The following is a 19,953-nucleotide window of genomic DNA, read 5'->3' as shown; positions in this document are numbered from 1 at the left end:
TCTCTGATTTCCTTCTTTCCAGGCGGCTGGAAGCTGAAGAAGTCGCATTCGGAAAAGTTGTGCGTTCGGTCCGCTGTCAAATCTCTGATGTCTGAACGTCACAAGCTCATCACGTTGGAATTGCCGAGTCTTTTTTCCATCGCACCTTCATCTCATTTTTATTGATAAATAAACATTTGTCTAATTTTCACTCAGGTTTTCTAGCAAACTGAAAGTGCACAGTGAAGGTGGTTGGAAATGCTTTTTACTGTAATTGGCAGCATCACGATTATCTGTTTTTTTTTATGCTCTTTGTTTTGTGCGACACTTTGAGTGCACGTCTCGACTAAAAGAGTGATTACGTTGTCCAGAACAAATCTACATCTGACCAATCAGGTTGCTTCATGCTTACTGAGCGGATCAACACAAAATGGAGTCTGAGCTGAAAACTCACACGATCCTGAACAGAACACTGCTCAGTCCAATAATGTTCAGACCACACAAAGTCCACAGCAGGTGTGATTGGTGCAGTTTCAAACACCCCCCCCCCCCTTCATATGAAGTCATTTCTGTCGGTCATGTGACTCTTGTTCTTCTTGTTAAATCTCATTATTCTCCTACAATCAACTCTCAAAAAAAATCTGCAAATTCTATATGGTTTTATAACTCGTTTCCGAAGCAAATAAATGTTCTAATATCAATATAAAGGTACATTTGTCTTGTCTCTAATGCAGAGGCCTGTCTTATAAACATTTTGAAACTTAGGTGATTTTTATATATTTTTTTGCAGTGCAGTTCAGCTCCTAATATTCCAGAGGCGTTCTTCATTTCATCTGATGTCCTGCAGCGAGCGAGCAGCAGAGTCTGGATGCTACACGTCAAAGATGAGTGCGAGATGATTTCAAAAGAGAGGAAGCAGGAGTTCGGGCCAGTTTCTCCACACTGCTCCAGGATCAGGACTGTGCAGCGCCATGAAAACGTCTGATCACATAGTTCTTGGATCAAGGATATTGAATTTGTCCCCCACTTGGATCAGGCATCCACAGAGGCTCCAGAATTTCAAACTCCAGAATTCAGCAGCCCTCCAGACTCGGTTTGAGTTTACCATCTTGTGATCTGGAGCCTGGTGGCTCCGACCCTCAGGGGCCAAGGATTGTCTCGAGTTCTTTGAAAGCAAAAGACTGAGGCGACAGTTCCTTCCTCCGACAGTCCTCTGTTCTTTCTACCCACAGCAATGGATTTAAAAAAAATTAAAAGCAGGTAAAAGCAGGAATGGAGATAAAAACTAAAAAAAAAATGGTACTTTGATTGGTTTTCACATCTCTGGGAGCAGCGACATGAACCGGACCACGATGCAGAACCAGTGGGTCGTCATGTCGCTGTGATGATGGTTTGCAGTTGGAGGACGGGCTGCAGCGGGCGGGGGGGCGGGGTCAGGTGACAGGTTTGCTGCGGGCGGCGGTCTCAGCCTTCTTCAGTTTGCCCTTGCTGAAGGCCTGGATGGAGCTGAGCAGAGCAGAACGACCTCCCCCTGCGCCATCAGAGGAAGACAGGGGAGGAGGAGGAGGAGGACAGGAGGAAGAGCCCGGCATAGGAGGAGGAGGGGGAGGAGGAGGAGGTGGAGGAGGAGGAGGAGAAGTCTGGGCTCCTGGATTAACGAGAGAAGAAGGAAAAAGGAAGGAATGAGAGAGAGCAGCGGTTTCTAGTCACTTTCACTTTCCCCAAGTCCCCAGAGGTTGGTTACACAAAGATCTGTTCACTCTTTAGTCTCAGGAGCGGTTTTCATATCACAGCAATTTGTTTGGCTGAAGATTAGAAAATGAGGAGAAGAAGTTATATCACCAGACGTCAGCTCATTCGACAATTTACTTCAATTTTTGTTCCACTTTCTAATAAGACACCTTTTACAAAAGGGTTTTTAACTAATAGCTTCATTCAAATGAAATGGTTACTACATGATTTTTGAATCCTTTATAGATCAGTTATACGCCATTAACAAGAACAAGTTTATTTACTTATATCGTTAATAAAAGGTGGATTTTCAGACTTTCAGAAGAGTCAACATCATCTACTGCTGGTGATATCAATAAGCTGCAGGTGAATGATAAATGCAGCACTATTGTGTAAAGGGAATTAATCAAGAGTTAAAGGGAAGGGGTCTAGAAGGTCTTTCACACCAAGTCTGTATTTTTGGTAAGCATCTTTTAAATCTGTGATTAAATAAAAAAAACATTGGGTTCATCCAAACCATTTATCTCTGATGTTCTTTTGTAATTTAGATTTGATCGAGTTATGACATTTTTGACAGAAATTCACCTCATGCTGTATCTTTAAAAATCGCTGGTGTTGCTTAACGGCTTAACGAAGATTTATAAAAGGTTTGGTGAGATATATACTTACCAAAGCTTTTAGTTAACTACTTAACCTTTTTATAAAAGATGACTTATTATTATTCTGTGGTCTGTGGCTTTTCCAGAGTTAATCTTTGTGAAACCAGCACCTGCAGATCAGTGTCCAGGCTGAACTCAATCCACCACCAGTTCAACTCAACCTACAGTTCAGGTTGTCAATAGTTTTTCATGCTATTGACAAGGTTCGATTCCGGGCTTCATTTACATAGATCAAGTCAAGAGCTCCATTGGATCCTGGACTGTGTCTTGTACTTTCTGAGCTACTGTCCCTGGGTTCTCCAAACAGAGTTCAGTCCATTTGTTTGGTCAGAACCACGTTTGAACTGATGGTGAGTTGAACATGAACCTGGAACTTCTCTTCCACTTGTGACACTTCTCTTCCCGAACCAGATGAAACCCAGGGGTGACGACAGGCAGCAAAGAAAAACGCTGCGGAGCTCAAGCATGAAGCTGAGACCAGAGACTCCGGCTCTCTCACTGTGCAACGACGTCCCTGCTACGTAATGATCCCTCAGTTTGAAAGATTCTAACCAGACCTGGAGACAAGAGACACTCTGCCTGGTTACAGACGATGTCATCAGTGGACAAACCAGTTTCTTTTTGCTGTGATGAACACAACAGGAGTTTTAGTCATTCCACAGATTCGTTAAAGATGTGAGTAATGACAGCAGTGATTGTCTCCAGGAAGGTTGAGGAACAAACTGACTTTCATTACAGCTGCAGTGACCTTGAGTGTTTTTGATGTGATACTCAGATGATTCTACACAATGCAATTTAATTTGTGTGCTCAAGCTTTCTGAGGACGAAGAATGATCTGAGTAAACAAAACAAAACCAAAGAAATGCTTCAAAATGAGGTATTGAAGAGTTCTATTAGACTTTGAGAGGAAAAAAAACCCTTCACAGCTAATAGCTTAAAAGAAATGACCAGTTCCATAAGTGTTTAACATCCGAGACGTCTCCACTGTGAAATCCCAAAACACATGAAGCGCAAGACAGGAACAGAGAAGGAAACAGAGGAACAGACAGACATGCCAACCGACAGAACAGACGGGTCACAATCTCCAATGAGAACACCAGGTCTGAGTCGGGGGGGGGGGGGGGGGCTGGACCGTCTGAGACGTTTTGGAAATCATTGCAGATTGTGAGGTTTTCATAAAGATGTGCGTACACCCTCATCCAGGCAAGACACGTCCTCACACTCGAGAAACTTCAGCTGCAACATTCTTCTTTTGTTTTTCTAACTTTTCAGATGTAAAATTAATCTTCATCATCCTCTGGCAGTTTGGTTTATGATGACACGGTGTTAGAGAGAGTTGAGATGGAGATTGTTTCTAAACTGATGGCTTCCCTCTCAGGTTGAATGAAGAATAAAATATATATATTTCATACATGTTATAAAGGATCAAGGGAAGTTCTCATTGAAGGAAATAAACAGGCTTATTGGGTTTTTTGTTGAATTATAATCAAACTACACTCGAGAGTAGGTTTGTCCGGGTGAGCTCTCATTTCTCTTACAAACATTTTGATCCAAGTATCATAGTTTTGTAATTTGCGAATGTGAATACGAGCCAGATATGAATTATAATAATCAATGTATTCGTCAGACAATTATCATCAAGAAGTTGAGGTGGAGAAATGTAAAAGTATAGTTTGTCCACCAGAGAGCGCTGTCAGGTTGACTGATACACTCCAGGATGGGCTACTAAGTAAAATCAGAATTAAGAGCTGAAGTAAGATTGTTTAGGTTTAATAACAAATATTAAGAGGCAATACATCTTTATCAAACTTTTTCATAAGCGCCTTTCGAACGTCTGGGCTGAAAAACGCTGCGATGACCTGGTGAATGTTTGCGACCATGAGAGTGTTGTGGTTCCTCAGGTTTCAACTAGGTGTCGTCTTCTTCATGACTGGATCTCATAATGTTGCGACAGGTCTTTGTGACCAGGAGCTTGCTGGGAGGCCCGGGTGTACGACAGCTTTTAAAAACAACCAGAGACCTTCATCATCATCATCATCATCATCATTATCATTAGCGCCATTAAAGCTTTTACTTTACCCAGCGACATGGTCAGAATGGAGCATGCTCTATGGTGGAGACAGCAGAGGAAGGAAGAGGAGAGAGAGGCACATGACAGTTATCTGTTCAGTGGACCAATCAGCAATTACACAGTATGGACAGGACGGAGAGGAGAGGAGAGGAGGAGAGGAAACAAGGAGAGGAGACAATAATACCAGGGTAGGAAACTGAACTCAAATTTGGGTTCGAAAAACAAAAGCTGAAAAAAGAACATCTGGTGGTCTTCTCTATTTTTCTTATTGTCAATAAACCATTGTTGGCCTCTTGCTCAAAAGGATCTTCATGGCCTCACTCCCTCATATATCTGTGACGCTCAGTACAAGCTGGTTTAAAGTGAGATCCTCCAGCAGAGGCTTTTTCTATCTGTGAAATACAAACTGATACCATGTGGGTTTCATTCCACACAGGGAACCTTTTGACACTAAGAAAAATAGAGATGATGACCAGACTTAGACTTCGGCAAAGTATAGAATCAAACCTCTGTGGTTCCCACCCTGTGTTCAGCTAGTTACAGACACAACCAGGTCACGAGGACACAGAGCTACAGCCGACACACTGAAAACCAGGCAATCCAACGATGAGAGAGACGGTGAAGAGACAAACAGGTTGAGGCAACTGTTTCAATCAATTAATCACACGTGCAGGTTTCTGGTGCAATGATGCTGTTACATGTGAGACGACGGTGCTGAAGAACTACTGACCGAGTAGGTTCCCTCACCAGTCTTCAACCGACAGACACACAGACAGACAGAAGGGAGGACAGACATCTATATTACAGACAGAGAGACATACCTGTGGTGGATGGGGGGGTGGGGGAGGATGGGCATGTGGGAGGAGAACTGGCTCCAGAACCTGAAAATACAAAGAAGAACTGAATTTTAATCTTCATCATTAACCAATGGAGCTGTATTATTAAGAGTGGGTTCTTCATGATGTCCTGGAGAGTTTAGATTATCTGTATTTGAAGAAAGGTGCCACATGAAAAACAAACAGACACAAACAGACTGAGCTGCAGGAGGAGCGCTGACCTACCAGAGTTATTGTTGTTTCTGACAGAGAGGTCTTCTTCATTTTCATAAGCCGACTGTCTGGACTTCTGCAGAGACACAAACCAAACATGGCTTCAGGCTTTGTTGTGATGTTGCTTCAAACATTATCGGGCAAACGAGGTCTCTTCTCTGAGAATTAAAACATTCAACATCTCGTGTACTTGTTGAGTTTGAAGGTCACACTTATTGGAATGCAGGCGGATGTGAAAGGTCAAAGTTAAGAAAGTTGAACTCCGATGGAAGCCGAGCTGCTGATTTGCTTTGCCACAGGAAGTGAACGTTTTATTCCCCCCCCCCTCGCTGGCACAATTTCAGTCTTTATAAATGGGGGTTCTGTCCTTCACCCTAAAGCCATTTTTAGAAATGAACTTTGAACAAAATATCCCATAAGCCTTAGTCACAGAGGGTTACGTAATGGACTCCGCTGCCTACCTTCCTCGCCAGAATCTTCCTCCTCTTCTTCTCTTCCTCGGAGCCGTGGTGCGACTGAGCTCTGGTCAACCTCCTGTGCTGGTGCATCTTCAATCAGAAGTTCAGACACAACGTTAGCCTCCTGACAAACAGCAAACTTCACCTTTACAATCTGCTAGATGAAACCTGTTAATAAAACCTGGACAGAAAACTGAAAATGTCGCTGAACCCAGAGGCTTTCACCAGATAAAGAAAGTCAACAATAAATATCATAGATTTTTACATACACTGGATAATCTGCACAAACTGCATTAGAAGATTTGAAAGAACTACTGCTGCTGCTGAGGGTCAAATTGGGTTTATTGTATTTGGAGTTTTGCTACTCTCATGAAATCAGCATCCTGTGCCCATCATGGCAAGAGCAAGTTAAAATAATACCACGTCGAAGTCAGCACGGAGTTTTTGTGGTTGCAACATGAAGAGGTTGTGGGAAAACTGTGTTGCAAGGTTTTCCACAGCTATTTTGTCATAAGAGCCACAACTCCTTGCTGAATCAATATTGTGTTGCCCTTATCTGGAAGGTCCCTGTTGATGAAGGGTCGTGACCCAAACGTCTCCAGTCGAGCTGCTCAGCAGTTTGAAACAGGAAAAGTAAAATATGAACTCAAGTAGAAAAGGAGATGTGTGACGCACCAGCCTCTGCTCCTCCTGCAGCCGCCTCTCCAGGCTCTCCTTGGCCGTCTTCAGGGCCTCCTTCAGCCGGCTGGGAACCTGGAGGAGGAAGGTTGAAGACATGATCCCAATCTTTCTTACAGAACATTTCCCCTGACAGAAACTAAACAAAACAGCGAACCCAGCTGACAGAGCAGATTTCAGACCGAGCCTCTTACCTTGATCTGGAGTTTCTCTGACTGTTGGAGCTGGACATCACTGAACAACCTGCAAAACACAAACCGTTACACAACAGCGACACAAAAGATGCTGCTCTGGTTCCTGCACATTTCCCCTTTTTAACATTCCAGCCATTCCTCTACATTCAAGAGGAGGATCTTCTTTTATACACAAACCTACCAGTGGCCCTTTCTCTTATGGACGGAGGCTTTACCCTGATGTTAAAAAAACAAACAGCCATTGCAACCTGTGCATACGACAAAATTTAACAAAGACACACAAAGTGAACTCACGGTGTCTGGACGAGCTGTGACACCGTCGGCATCCCGCTCTTAGAGGCTTCTGAGGACAGAATGGACTGCAGCACTGACACTGAAAACACACACACACAGACACACACACGTTAAGATCCGTCTCCCATCAAAGACACAAACTTCCCATCCCTTAGGTCGTGTGTGTTCATCTATACGAGGTGTGGTTGTGTGTTTACACGTACCCACGGCTGTGTAGGGAACGGAGGCGTACTGATCCACGGGGACTCCGTCTGGCGGGCGGCCACACGTCATCTCGTACAGTAAGTGACCGAAGCAGAAGACGTCGATGCTCTCTACGGTCTGCAGACACACACATGTATTATCTTCTACACATCAGGTAATGGATCTTCATCATAGACACAAACAACCAGTCACACACACACACACAGCATCACACCTACAGGCAATGTCAAATCGCCAGTTAACCCAACATGCACGTCACTTTAACGAATCATTAACTGAACCCATGTTTACTCACATTGATCTTCCTGAGCGGGGTGAAGCTGGGTCGTAGTGTTGAGGGAACTCCCAGCATGCCGTTCTCCACGTCCATCAGTCGACACACGCCGTCCTCCACGATGACGTTAGACGCATGCAGGTGACCATAAAATAGGCCACCATCGTGCAGGAGCTTCAGACCCTGCACACATACACACACAGACCTTAATAACACTGAGAGGTGACTGCGTGTTATTCTGTGTGTGTGTGTGTGTGTGTGTGTGTGTGTGTGTTTTTGTGTGTGTACCTCCAGGATCTGCCGGCCGTACAGTTTGATCTGCGGCAGTTCGAGGCCCTGGCTCTTCTTCGGGTTACAGTACTTCTTCAGGTAACTCTCTCTGGGCTTCACCTGCAGAGAGGGAGAAGTCAACCGTTTGTACTGGAAACTACTTTCTTCTATTTTCTGCTTAGGAAATAGTCCCAGTGAAAAAAGGCCTTTTGTCCTCTGTGGTGAATCCAGGAATACAAAGACGCATTCTTTTTAAAGATGCAATTTGTACAATGCAATAAGCAGCACAAATTGAATTCTATTCAGCCCCAGTGTGTTGGGGTAGGAGATAAATCTGAGATACAGATATTTCTCACAACTACAAATGTCATTAGTGGAGTGATACTATTCATAGTAGGGTTTATCTAACCCTAATTCATAGATCATATTAGCCCTAAGAGTCCTGGGCTATTTTGGCCGTTTTTGCCTTTTCATACCACATCAAAAAAGTTTATCTTGCCAATGTTTCTTTGTTTTTTTGTCCATATAACTAGAATTTGTTTTCTCACTTTGCCATCATTTATCAACATAAAGCCAGCGTGACTCCAGAGGGTTTGAGGCAGGAGGTGTTTTGCCCGGCCTCTGCAGTTGGGCCGTTTCTGTCCCTACATCCTGAGTGTTAACGCAGTGTACCTTACAGATGTGGTCTCTCAGGGAGCCTCGCTCACTGAACGGCCGGATGAGCAGAGCTGAAGACTCACTGGTGCTGGAGAACAACAGCGGACAGAGATATGGCGCCTGTGGAGGAAGAAGAGGAGGAGGAGTTCACCTAATTAAATTCCACGGTTAATCAGAAATGAATATCTATCTGTCAATCTCATATTAATAATCATATGACAAAAACTTACAGTTGAATAGGAGCATGTGATCTAACTTTATCTGAACCACTGCAAAAACTGCAAGGTCCCTTTAGCAGGAGTTCACGTGAGTTTGTATTTCCATCGTCACTGGATTTAGAAACAGCCTCATTTAATAATAATGGAGAAACAAAGATATTCATATCGTTACATCTTCCAGCTGGGGAGTAAAATATCAGAAAACCAGACATGTCTGCACTTGAGAGGAAATGATGCAAGTGTAGCAGCAGAACTTGGTCTTCTTCTGTGGTTTTATTGCTTAAGAGCGGAAACTTTTAATTAATTTGTTTATTTTATAGGGAGTAATGTCGGGGGACCTGCAGGCCCCAGCCTGTCCGGGTCAGGGACCTGAGCAACACCACCAATTGTGGTTTGTCTTGTTTGTTACTGAAACTTCACATGAAGTTTTTACAGTGTTTCCTCAGAATTGATTCAGTCTGTGGTGGTGAACTCAGGCTCCTCCTGGTAACTGACAAACACGTCGATGACACAACACTTTTTCCTATTTCATACACACACACACACACACACACACACACACTCACATTCACACTCACACAGTTACTTACAGAGAGGCTGGTGAGCAGCTTCATCGCCGACTGAAGGTCTTTGTCCGACAGGAACTTATCAGGACCGATGTCGACCTGCAGCAGACACACAGATCTGATCACTTTGTATAAAATCAATTATTTTATTGATCAGTAAAAGCTGTTGTATTGAAGATTCATGTGTAAGTGTTAAAAGTCCTGGACTCACCCAGCTCAGCAGGTACCTCTCTTTGGGCTGCTCTTTGTTTTTGATTAAAAAATATTTCTTCCTGATCCTCCAGCCTGAAAAATACAGAGCATCTATTTGAGTGAATGATGTTTATTGAGATATAATGCATTCTCTAGCACGAGAGGTTCACTTTATATTTGCCTCTGGAGGGTAATATCAGGTTTGTTTACAGGTAATCAAACCATTTCACCATGATAAAACTTCTCTTGTGTAAACAGCAGAGTGAACTGATATATATGATGTACAGAACTTTTTCTTTGTTAAAAGCTCGAACCTGAGTCTTACCAATGTCTTTGAGAGGCTCCTGAACCTCCCACTTCAGGTCCGACCTGAAGAACATGGCGACCTGCTGCAGGGCGATCTCTAACACACAGACAAAAAGAGAACACTTCTTTAGTTGACTCAAGAAAATGAAATTCTTTCTTTTCTCTTGGTTTTAATGACAATGAGGATTAAAGACCTGTGTAGTTGGCACAGTAGTTGTTGGGGTCCAGGAACTTCTTGATGGTCAGGGAGCTGCACAGCAGTGGATGCTGAGTGATGGAGTCCAGGTAGCTCTGCAGTCCTCTCTGTCTCTCCGCTATGAACTCCCTGTCCATGTTTCCAAGCAGCTTCTTAGGAGGAAGAGGGAGACTGATCCCACACACCTGGAAGGAAAGAGAGAGAAACTGCTTCAACATCCATGCATAGTTTGTTTTCTTATCATGATTCAAATTCCTTTTTGATGATTTCATCTTTTCTCGTGTTTCATAAAAGTATTCTCCAAAAAAAAAAAAAAAAAAGCACAGACAAACAAACAGACTTTCAGGAGGTTTCCCGAAAGTTCTGCTGTTTATTGACTGAGGTCGGGGGCTGATGGGAGATGGGGGTCAGAGTGGGACCTGGACAGGAAATGAACAGGCAAAACCTCAGCAGAAAAACTGCTAACTTCCTGTTATCCAGGAATGAAGTGTCCCGACCATGACAAGAGGACACAACCGGAACAATTTGACACACGACTAGTTGAAGGTCCAAACTGCTGAGTTTGATGTTCTGGGCCTCTTTGGAATGTGAACCTTTAAAATGATTAATGTCTGTTTTTACAACCCCTGTGCTCGAGGTTAAGATGTTTATGATCTGTGAGCAGTTTCACGTCTAAACTTCTGCGGCTGAGTCACTTCAATGAAGGTCAAACGAAGTATAACTACCTGATATTACAAATGTATGTAGATCCCACTAACCCTCATGTGAACCCTCAGATTTACCCTTTGACCCATTGGAAGGAGACTGAACTCACTTTTGAATCTACTTTTCTAACAAAATCATTCATGGGTTTTTAGACAGATTTAGTTTCCTTCAGTTGTGGTAATGTTTAATAGTAACTGCTGCTATGTAAACTCTCTGGAACGTAGCAGATTAAAATACAGCATGTGAATCTATAAAAGTCACTAGCTCTGCATTTGAACACATGACTGATCAATGGTTAACGACAACGTGGGGCTGAGACCTCAGGTCAGTGACCATGCGTAAAGGTTCTAGTTTTCCATTGTTTTTCCAATGGAAGCTTCTCATTACAGCCCTAAGAGCTAAATAGTGTGAAACCATTATCTCTCCCCTATCACAGGACCAGTCAAGACTTGTGATGACACACTAACCACAGCTCTGACGTGTCGTAATCCACCGGAAACAGAGAGGAAAATTAGCCAAGAAGAAGCTGGGTTGTGCTTCAGAGAGCGTGAAAGTGTGAACCGCTGACTTCAGGGCAGCTTTTCTTATAAAGTGAAACCAATCATCTACAATTCACTCTGTTACCATCATCCAAAGTCGACCGGCAAGTTTCAAACACGTCAGAACAATAGAATCTTCTTCCTTGTGTCACCGGTAGAACTGAGTCATTTAAAATCATTTCGAAATTATTCTCAACTGAGCAAACAAATGTCTCAAATAGTAAACAGCCACATGAGAACTTTGTCAAAATAAAATGATCTCAACTGTAAAATGGCAGAATATGATCCTTTACAGTTTTCTCTGACACATCTGAGTCAGTACAAAGGAAGGATGTTCACTACAGCACCAGTCATCGCCTCTTTGAGTATTCCTAAACTATGAGTTGAAAACTTAAAACACAAAATCATTCACCACCACAGGAAAACAAGGAGACGTCCATCTGGCAGCTCGGTACGTTTTGAAAACATACAGATGTAGATGTTTGGTGGAAACATGTGAAACTCACCATCAAGCTGCCGTTGAGAACATCGAAGTCACTGTAGCGTCGAATCACCTGCAACACACACGAGAAACTGTCAATCACTGTCATCACTTCACCTCAGAACACCTTTATGTTTAATTCACTTTTCATCGACCGAAAGAGAGACATAAAATAACTCGAAATAAAAAGTCAACCCGGTATGAACATTAAAAAGGAAGAGAAATAATTCCAAGGATGGATTATGGATTAATAAGAAAATACAATACTATACATAACCGATTTAAGCCGATTATACATATTTACACCCAGTCTAGTCTGAAAGGTGAATATTAACTCATCATTTCATTATTTTAATCCAGTTCTCAACAAATGCTTTAAAAAAAGAAAATACACACCAGGTTGTTACAGTCATCAACAATACCTTGAAAGAACTCATATTTACTAATACACTAATATTTCCTCGACAAAGCTGTATCACCCAGGTGGATTCTAACTGATAAGAGCCTTTCACAGACATATGGCTATCAGCCTTTCTTATGTGTGTCAATATGAAAACCTTTATTTTCCAGAATAAACAGTGCAGATAAGATGTGTTAGATTTGTTTTCTCTTTATTTACAGTTATTTATGATAACGTTTATGGATTTTACAAATATATATCAGCTGACATACCTCTGATCATGCTCTCGTAATTATTACAGGAGCGAAGGAGGAAGTTAGATGTGAGAGTCAGAAGAGGCACAAAGTCCACATGAGGAGACGTTTGATTTGAATGAGTCAACAAATCACACAAGAGACAATGTTTGTTTCACGTGTGAGAGTTTGTGTTATTGACGACAAATGTGTGGTGGACCTTGTGGAGACACGTGATGTTGTGATTGGTTTATTTACCTGCCAGCTGTTGTCTGAGGACACGCCTCTCTGGACTCGGATGATGTACTCCTGAGAGACGGAGAGAACAAGCCCATCAGTACATTTTATATGATGCTATTAAAAAAAAATGAAATGTCAAAATAATCTGAAATTGAAGTGGTTGAAACAATAAGAAAACTTTGCCACATAAAGTTGTGGTGAAATAGTAGTACTATGGCTATTATAAATTTATACTTTGATGGTATCCGACATTAATACACCAATTTACATTAGTTCGACAACATTGTATGAATTTGTAGTGATTTTTCTCAGCATCACTGAGCGAGCTAAGCCGGATTCAGTCATGAGTACCAGGAAACTCTGACTCAAGTATTAACAAGCAGCTGTAAAGTTCAGTGAGGCCATAATGTTCACCACATCCCAGAAAACAAACTTACCCGAAAGATACAAACTTACCACAGTGCCATTCTCAGAGCCTTACCACTAATAAGGTAAAAACAAGTCTGGTTTAAAAGTATAACCCCACAACCCCAACTTTGTCTAGTGACACCTTCACATTATCTATGAAGTTACTGGTAACTGTTGTAACTGTTTCTACACATTGGCAGAAGTGAAACCTCTGTTTGAGACACGTTCCTGGTAGAAGTGCTGGTTCGTTGGTAGTGATGGTGCATTCATTGGTTTGTTGGACTGGGTGACTCCAGGCTATGGTGGCCACTGACTCATCCAACAATTGGCTTTGTTGTTGTATGGTTTTGATCATGTTGTATGGTCTGTTTGGATCAGACACCAAATAACCTTTGAGTTACAAGCAGAGTTTTCCATGATTGTGAGGATATTGGTTTTCTGATTACCCTTTTTGTTAGCATTGTAAATGAATGTCTATCTGTTTCATGTTTGTGTGTTTCATCTCATCTAAAGATTCACTGACACTGACTCACAATAAAAGAGGGCCGGCCGACCCTCCTGGGATTATTACAAGTAATGTATTCTTACTGTAAATGAAAACACAGGTGTAAATCAACAGTGGTGCTGTGCTGCAGAGGTGCAATGCTATGGTTATATAAAATAAAATAGATACCAAGTAGAAATTGTCCAGTTATATATTCATTTAATCACATGTTATTGTTTGGGAGAGACCGGAGCATGTATTTAATAATTTCACACTAAAGTTGGCGTATATGAAGACAGCTTTTGTTTTCGCTGGCATCATTTGGACGTGGCAGCCCATCATGGCAAGATCAAGAGCAACACAATCTATACAATTCATCGAGGTAAGGTTGTGTTGTGCTTTCATCCATGGGCAGTTCTATTATTCACATGGAATCAGCGAAGTTAACAGTTTCCATCGTCCCGGGTTCTGTGCAGCACCGGTCTCATCACGGGTTCATAGATCCAAAGCCATCACCTGCTCCTTCGAAAGAAGTCGAGGCATCGGGGGACGAAGCTGCAGCAGTGCTGAGCAACACTGCTACCGTTACATCCAAGAAAGGTACCGCGGCACCAACCACAGCTCTAGCAGGACCGGCCTCATGCAGTGCTGCTGAGGCTACGTTAATAGCGACTGCAGCATTGTACCAAGCTGTTTCAACATGGCATGCAGTTGTAGCGCTGGTTGAAAGCAGTGCTGCTGAGACGTCGCGCAAAGCTTCTGCAGCATTGTGCAAAACTGCAGCCACGTGGATCACAGCTGAAACGTGGATCACAGAACCGCTCTGTTGCAGTGCTGCTGAGGAGTCGTGCACAGCCACTGCAGCGTTGACCAAACTTTGAGAAAGAAGACTCACGGCCGCAACACTGGTCGTCTCCGGTGGTGCGGCGGCGCCTGACAGAATAGAAGAGGGGCAGGTCCTCTCCAGTTCTGCCATAGCATGGTGCACGGTGTCTGCAGCGCTCGACAAAGCTGCATCCACCTGGAACACGGCTGCAGATCTGGTCTCATCCAGTGATGCTGCCGCAGGTCCAGTCTCATCCTGTTCTTCTTTAGCTGAAGGCTCCGATTCTGCAATGGCCGATGGATTCTCCTCTCTCTCTCCAACGCTAGCTTCTGATTCGGGCCGTTCAGTGACAACCATGTGTGTTAAATTGTTATCCTCATCAATATGTACATTTCTCTCTCCAGTTGGACGGTAATGGTTAAATACAGCCATCAGAGTGATAGTTACAGTTGTGCCTAAGAGGACACCAAGGCTCAGGAAGGACATGTGGCTGGGTTTTATTCCTTTCAAAATGTGTGGGTATCCAGAATAAGACAAATCTGCTTCTCTTAAATCGTGCCTGTACAAAGTAGCTTCTTTATTCCTTTGCTTCACAGGTGGCCTCAGGACCATACAGTGCCAGAGTAAAGAACTAAAGGCTTGGAAGACCAAAGGCATCGTCTTGTACCAGATGGACATTATAGGTCAGGTGTCCTTGTACCGGGCCGGCCTTTCTTGACAGTTTGATCCCTTCGCACTGCCCTGCTTACCTGCACTCACTTTTAATGTTAACAATAGGCTAATTATGGTCATAGGACACTTACAGTTCTTGAAGTTTATTTTGTGTATGTTTGACACGAGAGGCACACAGCCATGACAAAAGATTGAATGGGAAAATCCTGATTCATGATCCGACACCATCGATTAATAACTCAATTGATGTGATTGTGCGGCTTCTGATAGATTCTGATGGGCCTGTAGTTGAGTGTCAGAAGAGGGTCGGCCACTTTGAACACAGCAGCAGGTTTCCATGCATTGAAAGCTCACCAGTGGTGCTGTGCTACAGATCTGCAATGCTAGTGGTATATAAAATAAAATAGATACTAAGTAGACATTGTCCAGTTTTATATACTTTTAATAGCATGTTCGTTTGGGGAGAGACCGGAGCACCCGGAGGAAATCACACTGTAGCGGGAGCATTTGAGGGAAGCTTTCCAATGGTAACATTTCAACGTGACAGCCCATCTTGGCAAAATCTTCGGCACCACAGCAAAAAATATATGCGATAAAATATCCAAACAAACCCATATATACAATTCATACAAGTAAGTTTGTGTTGTGCTTTCATCCACGGGCAGCTCTTTTCACATGGAGTCAGCGAAGTGAACATTTTCGAGCGTCATGACTTCGTGCAGCAACGGCCTCATGTCGCCAAGTCCAACGCCATCACCTGCATCTTTGAACAAAGCTGAGGCTGAGGCTGTAGCGTTCAAGACAGCTACTGCAGCATCGAACACGGCTCGGGCAGGACTGTCGTCTGTCAGCGCTGTGGCGACGTTGTTCACAGTGACTGTAGCATTGTACCAAGTCACAGCTAAATTGCCGGCAGCTTGACCACTGGTTGACTCCAGAGCTGCGTAGAGGTTTCGCAGAGCATTTGCAGCACTATAAAAATGTACAGCCAGGTTGTCCACAACTGAAACACTGGTCTCATCCTGCAGGGCTGCAGCGTAGAAGGCAGCCACTGCCGTGTCAAACAGAGCTACATCCGAGCCGGTCTGGTAGAGTGCCTGTGCGGAGTTGTACACAGCATCCGCAGCATCCAGAAAGCGTTCAGAATGGTGGAACACAGCTGCCCAACTGGTCTCTTCCGGTGGTGCTGGAGCGTTAGCCGGAAGTGAAGAGAGGCAGGATCTTTCCAGTGCTGCTGTACCATCGCACACAGTGTCTGCAGCTTTAGACAAAGCTAGGGCGACTTGGAACAGAGCTGCAGTGCTGCCTGTGTCCAGTGAGGCTGCAGTGTCCAACACAGCTGGTCCGATCTCATGCTGGTTTTCTCTAAGGTTTAACAAAGCTGCAGGGTTTGACTCTGAGTTGTTATCCTCATCAATGGCGGGGAGGAAATAGTCAAATATAAACCTCACAGTTTTGGTGACTGGTATGCCTATAAGGCAAGCAAGGGTCAGGAGGGGCATGATGCTGGGTTAGGGGTTCTATTCCTTTCGTAAAAACGGAATGTGCTTCTTTTGTTTCGTGGCCTTGCTAATGAGCTTCTTTGTGGGGGGGTTTCGGCAGGTGGCCTCATGATAAGCAAAGGTAAAGTAACAAGTATCAAAGGCGTGGAGGATCAAAGGCGTGGAGGATCAAAGGCGTGGAGGATCAAAGGCGTGGTGGGGTCATGATTTTCTTTCATCCATGCTTATATAAAGCACAACCACTCTGTGCCTTTGATTCAAATGGAGGGTTTGGACGAGTCGATAATGAACATGTTGAACAAAGGTTTTTTTTCAAATTACAATGCACTGGCTACAACAGACTAATAGAAGCTATAATATTGACCAAGCAAATTGTGTTTAATGATCCAGAGCGTTGCTGCATCAACATCAACACTGACCTTATTCAGTGTTGATGTTGTATCAGGCAGATGTGACTGATCCACAATTTGCTTGTTAACTATTATACAATTGAGCGTTTCTGCTAAATTATTTAAGTCATTACAAGCTGCTGACTCAGTTTCCAGTGCCACAGTAATCTCTGACCTCAAGTTACTTATCATATAACACAGTGAGGTATTCAGGTTTAAAGTTTGAGTATCAGCACATATCTTGAGGTGAAGTTGTGGAGTTGGAACTAGAATGTTACTCAGTAAAGAGGCCCGATAGTTAGTTCTCTTATGAAGCCACTTAAAAGTCCCATCCTCCAGTCTTAATGTAAGAGAAACACAAATTCTGGATCCACATCAAAGTCAAGTCAAAGTTTATTTATATATCAACGCATTTCAATTAATTCCATTATAAAAATGAAGATGTGGAGGTTATATTACAAATGATTGTCTGTTTGTTTGGAAGCAAGATTACGGAAAAACTGCTAAACGGATTTTAAAAATAATTGGTGGAAGGACGTGGAACTGGTCGGGGAAAAGGTCCGAAATATTCAGTGTGAAAATTGATCAGCTGGAGATTTTAAACTCTTTTTATAGTTTTGAGATTTTAACTTTTAGCTGATTCTTCGGAGGATAATTCATGGATCTTGATGAAAAATTATGTGGCATGTTTATTGTTTAGGGGACTGATGTGTATATGTGAATGAAACATGGTGCAGATCCGAATAAAAATCTTCATCTAGTAAATTTGAATTGTAAATATTCAATATTCCCAAATCAGCGTTTCTCTTAAAGGGCTGAACCAGGTGTGACATCCTCCTGAGGAAGAACTACCACTGGTTTCATTAGGGGACTGTTGGGCCTCAATGGAGTGACAATAGAATTGCATACATGATTTGATTCCATCATGTGGGGGGGTTTTACAGTAACAGCCTGACTGTCAACAACAAACGAATGCTGCGTTCATTATCGGACAGACAGAGAGTCATCCTGCCCTAATTTGAATACAAACAATACCAAATCGTGATAAGCTGAATCGGCTCACTGTTTGTTTACCTGCCGTTTCGAGTGGTTCAAAGCTCATATTCCAACTCAGGGGTAACACCGGACTGGTTTGTCAACATCAGAAATCAGACGCCAAATTCCGTCCGCAAATCCAACTGTTTACTGTGTCAGTAGATTGCAGCAGACTGCTGAGATTTATAAAGTAAATATACATTTCAGCCATTCGATAGTTTACAGAAAGAAGCACATGATGCGATACATCCTCGTGTTTGGTCCCGGGGAAGCGGTCGATGGGGAAAGTAAATAATAACTACATGTTGGATTACAGGTGTTTGATGGAGGTGATCAGTAACACAAACAGACTTGTACGTTGTGTAAACATACAACTTTAGTTTGTCAGTATTTTAAAAGACACATTAAGACCAGAAGTGTTTGGTGGAATGTGGTCTTGGGATCACTGGCCCCAGAGCAGGAGAAGTTCAAGTCAATCGGGGACATAGCTCCTTGTAGTCGGCAGTGTGCTGACTCCTAATCAGTGACAGCGCTAACTGAGCCCGGGTCAGCTGCCTGTCCGATAATGGACCCATTCGGAGCCCGATACACCGCAGCAGGTTGAGGACTCATGTCAGCTGAGTCTCGGGAGCCGGAGCTGCTCGTTGACTCCTCGAGTCACAGGACGTTTGTGACTAATGTCAATTTTCACGCGATGAGACACGAATGAAAGCGTCTACAAACGTGTCCGATAATGGAAGCGGTGACGCAGCGATAGACTCAGACGCCCCATTCAGAGGAAGTTCGCGGTTTTCTACAGACCAATGTTCGCCGACAGGGAAGCAGCGAACTGCGGGTTCACAGCCGAACCTTCACCCGCTGGTGTTTACCTCCGGAGAACACTCACCGTGTGGGACTGCAGGTTCTGGCTGGCTTCGATCACCGCGGTCAGGGGCACGGTGTCGTCCAGTAGCAGCTTGCCGGGGGCAGGCTTCTCCAGGAAAGACATCCCGGGGCATCAACGGTGGAAGTCCAAGCCTACGGTCCGTCTGTCAGTGACTGAAGCCGCGGGAGAGACACTGAGGCGGAGCCCCGCTGAGCGGAGGAGGAACAACAACAAGCCGAGCTAGCTGTTAGCTTAGCCTCATCGTAACCAGGAAGTGCTGTCCTGGCTGAACGTCATCACGCCAGCTTCGTCGTCATTAATAGAAAGTGGAGCCAAGGACTCGAAGCCTCGTCACCGCTCCCTGCTGGTCAGGAGAAGGAAGTGTAGCCACACACCCGTTTTCAAATTCAAGAATAAACCTTATTTATAACCTTAACCTTATATTTGTTTTAAAAATGTATGAAACTTAACTTACAAATACAATACAATAAAATAAAAACAATTTAAAATAAACTATCAAAATAAAAATAATACAATATTTTTGGTTGTTATCCTCCTCATAGTTGATGCTGCAGTTCTCACGAGAGTAGTGTTTTGTGGACTCAAACCATTCACCCACCCTTCCATCGGCATAGTGGTGATTAGATGAGTGAATTTAAATTTTTTGGTTGAAGTATCCGTTAATCTGAGCACCAGTGCTACCAGCGGCTGCTGCACAGAAGCACTGGGAGGTTGAAGATTTCCACCATCTTTACAATGTAGTGCTGACAGTTTTTTTCCCATATTGATAATGTGGAGGTCAAAATCCACCAAGACCAGCTGGACTATTGTCAGACCAAGAAATTTAACATGTGAGGCTAAAGGTGGTTCAATTGAATGCATTATGATCAACAGTCAACACTGAAGACAACATGTGAGATTCCTCTTAGAGCAGCAAAATATCCCACAATACAAGATATGGAAATATGACCAAGGGATTTTTTTTTTTTTATACCCGAATCTAATTTTCACCTGTCTTCTGTTTTGCATTAACTTATGTGATAGTTGATAAATAATGTGTCTGTTTTACTGTGGGACAAAAGCTATTTGGAGACAACTTGGGCTTTAGGGGATTCCATGTACTTTGCAATATTGTCTAAGGTTTTATAGATCAAATAATCTGACAAATATTTGGCAGA

General features: G+C 43.2%; 1 protein-coding gene across 4 annotated transcripts; it reads right to left on the bottom strand.

Annotated features, from left to right (window-relative positions):
* Window positions 1–1,403: 1,403 nt before the first annotated feature.
* On the bottom strand, window positions 1,404–19,074 carry pxk (PX domain containing serine/threonine kinase). Of its 4 annotated transcripts, XM_053429708.1 has the most exons (19): window positions 18,797–19,072; window positions 12,613–12,663; window positions 11,747–11,794; window positions 9,995–10,181; window positions 9,820–9,897; window positions 9,514–9,587; window positions 9,327–9,401; window positions 8,534–8,638; window positions 7,880–7,981; window positions 7,613–7,774; window positions 7,317–7,434; window positions 7,114–7,192; window positions 6,820–6,868; window positions 6,623–6,700; window positions 5,951–6,037; window positions 5,502–5,565; window positions 5,262–5,321; window positions 4,449–4,477; window positions 1,560–1,627 (listed from the first exon to the last, which is right to left on the bottom strand). In XM_053429708.1, exons 1-18 carry the CDS (start codon window positions 18,896–18,898, stop codon window positions 4,461–4,463), a joined length of 1,536 nt encoding a protein of 511 aa, XP_053285683.1. In that variant the 5' UTR covers window positions 18,899–19,072; the 3' UTR covers window positions 1,560–1,627; window positions 4,449–4,460. The 4 variants fall into 4 exon arrangements, 3 of the variants coding, with proteins under 3 accessions (XP_053285681.1, XP_053285682.1, XP_053285683.1); XM_053429706.1 differs by lacking the exon at window positions 4,449–4,477 and having other exon boundaries at window positions 1,404–1,627; window positions 18,797–19,074; XM_053429707.1 differs by having other exon boundaries at window positions 1,482–4,477.
* Window positions 19,075–19,953: the final 879 nt, after the last annotated feature.

This window comes from Pleuronectes platessa, chromosome 2, assembly GCF_947347685.1.
Source record: "Pleuronectes platessa chromosome 2, fPlePla1.1, whole genome shotgun sequence".
NCBI classification, from domain to species: Eukaryota; Metazoa; Chordata; class Actinopteri; order Pleuronectiformes; family Pleuronectidae; genus Pleuronectes; species Pleuronectes platessa.
This window is presented reverse-complemented; position numbering and strand designations above follow the sequence as displayed.

Excerpts from the sequence above, each read along its gene's own strand:
- pxk (XM_053429706.1), bottom strand. The coding sequence starts at position 18,898 with ATGTCTTTCCTGGAGAAGCCTGCCCCCGGCAAGCTGCTACTGGACGAC. Across the intron at positions 9,898-9,994 it reads CTACTGTGCCAACTACACAG|AGATCGCCCTGCAGCAGGTC; the intron begins GTCTTTAATCCT and ends TCTGTGTGTTAG. Across the intron at positions 1,628-5,261 it reads CACCCCCCCATCCACCACAG|GAGCCCAGACTTCTCCTCCT; the intron begins GTATGTCTCTCT and ends TCGTTAATCCAG.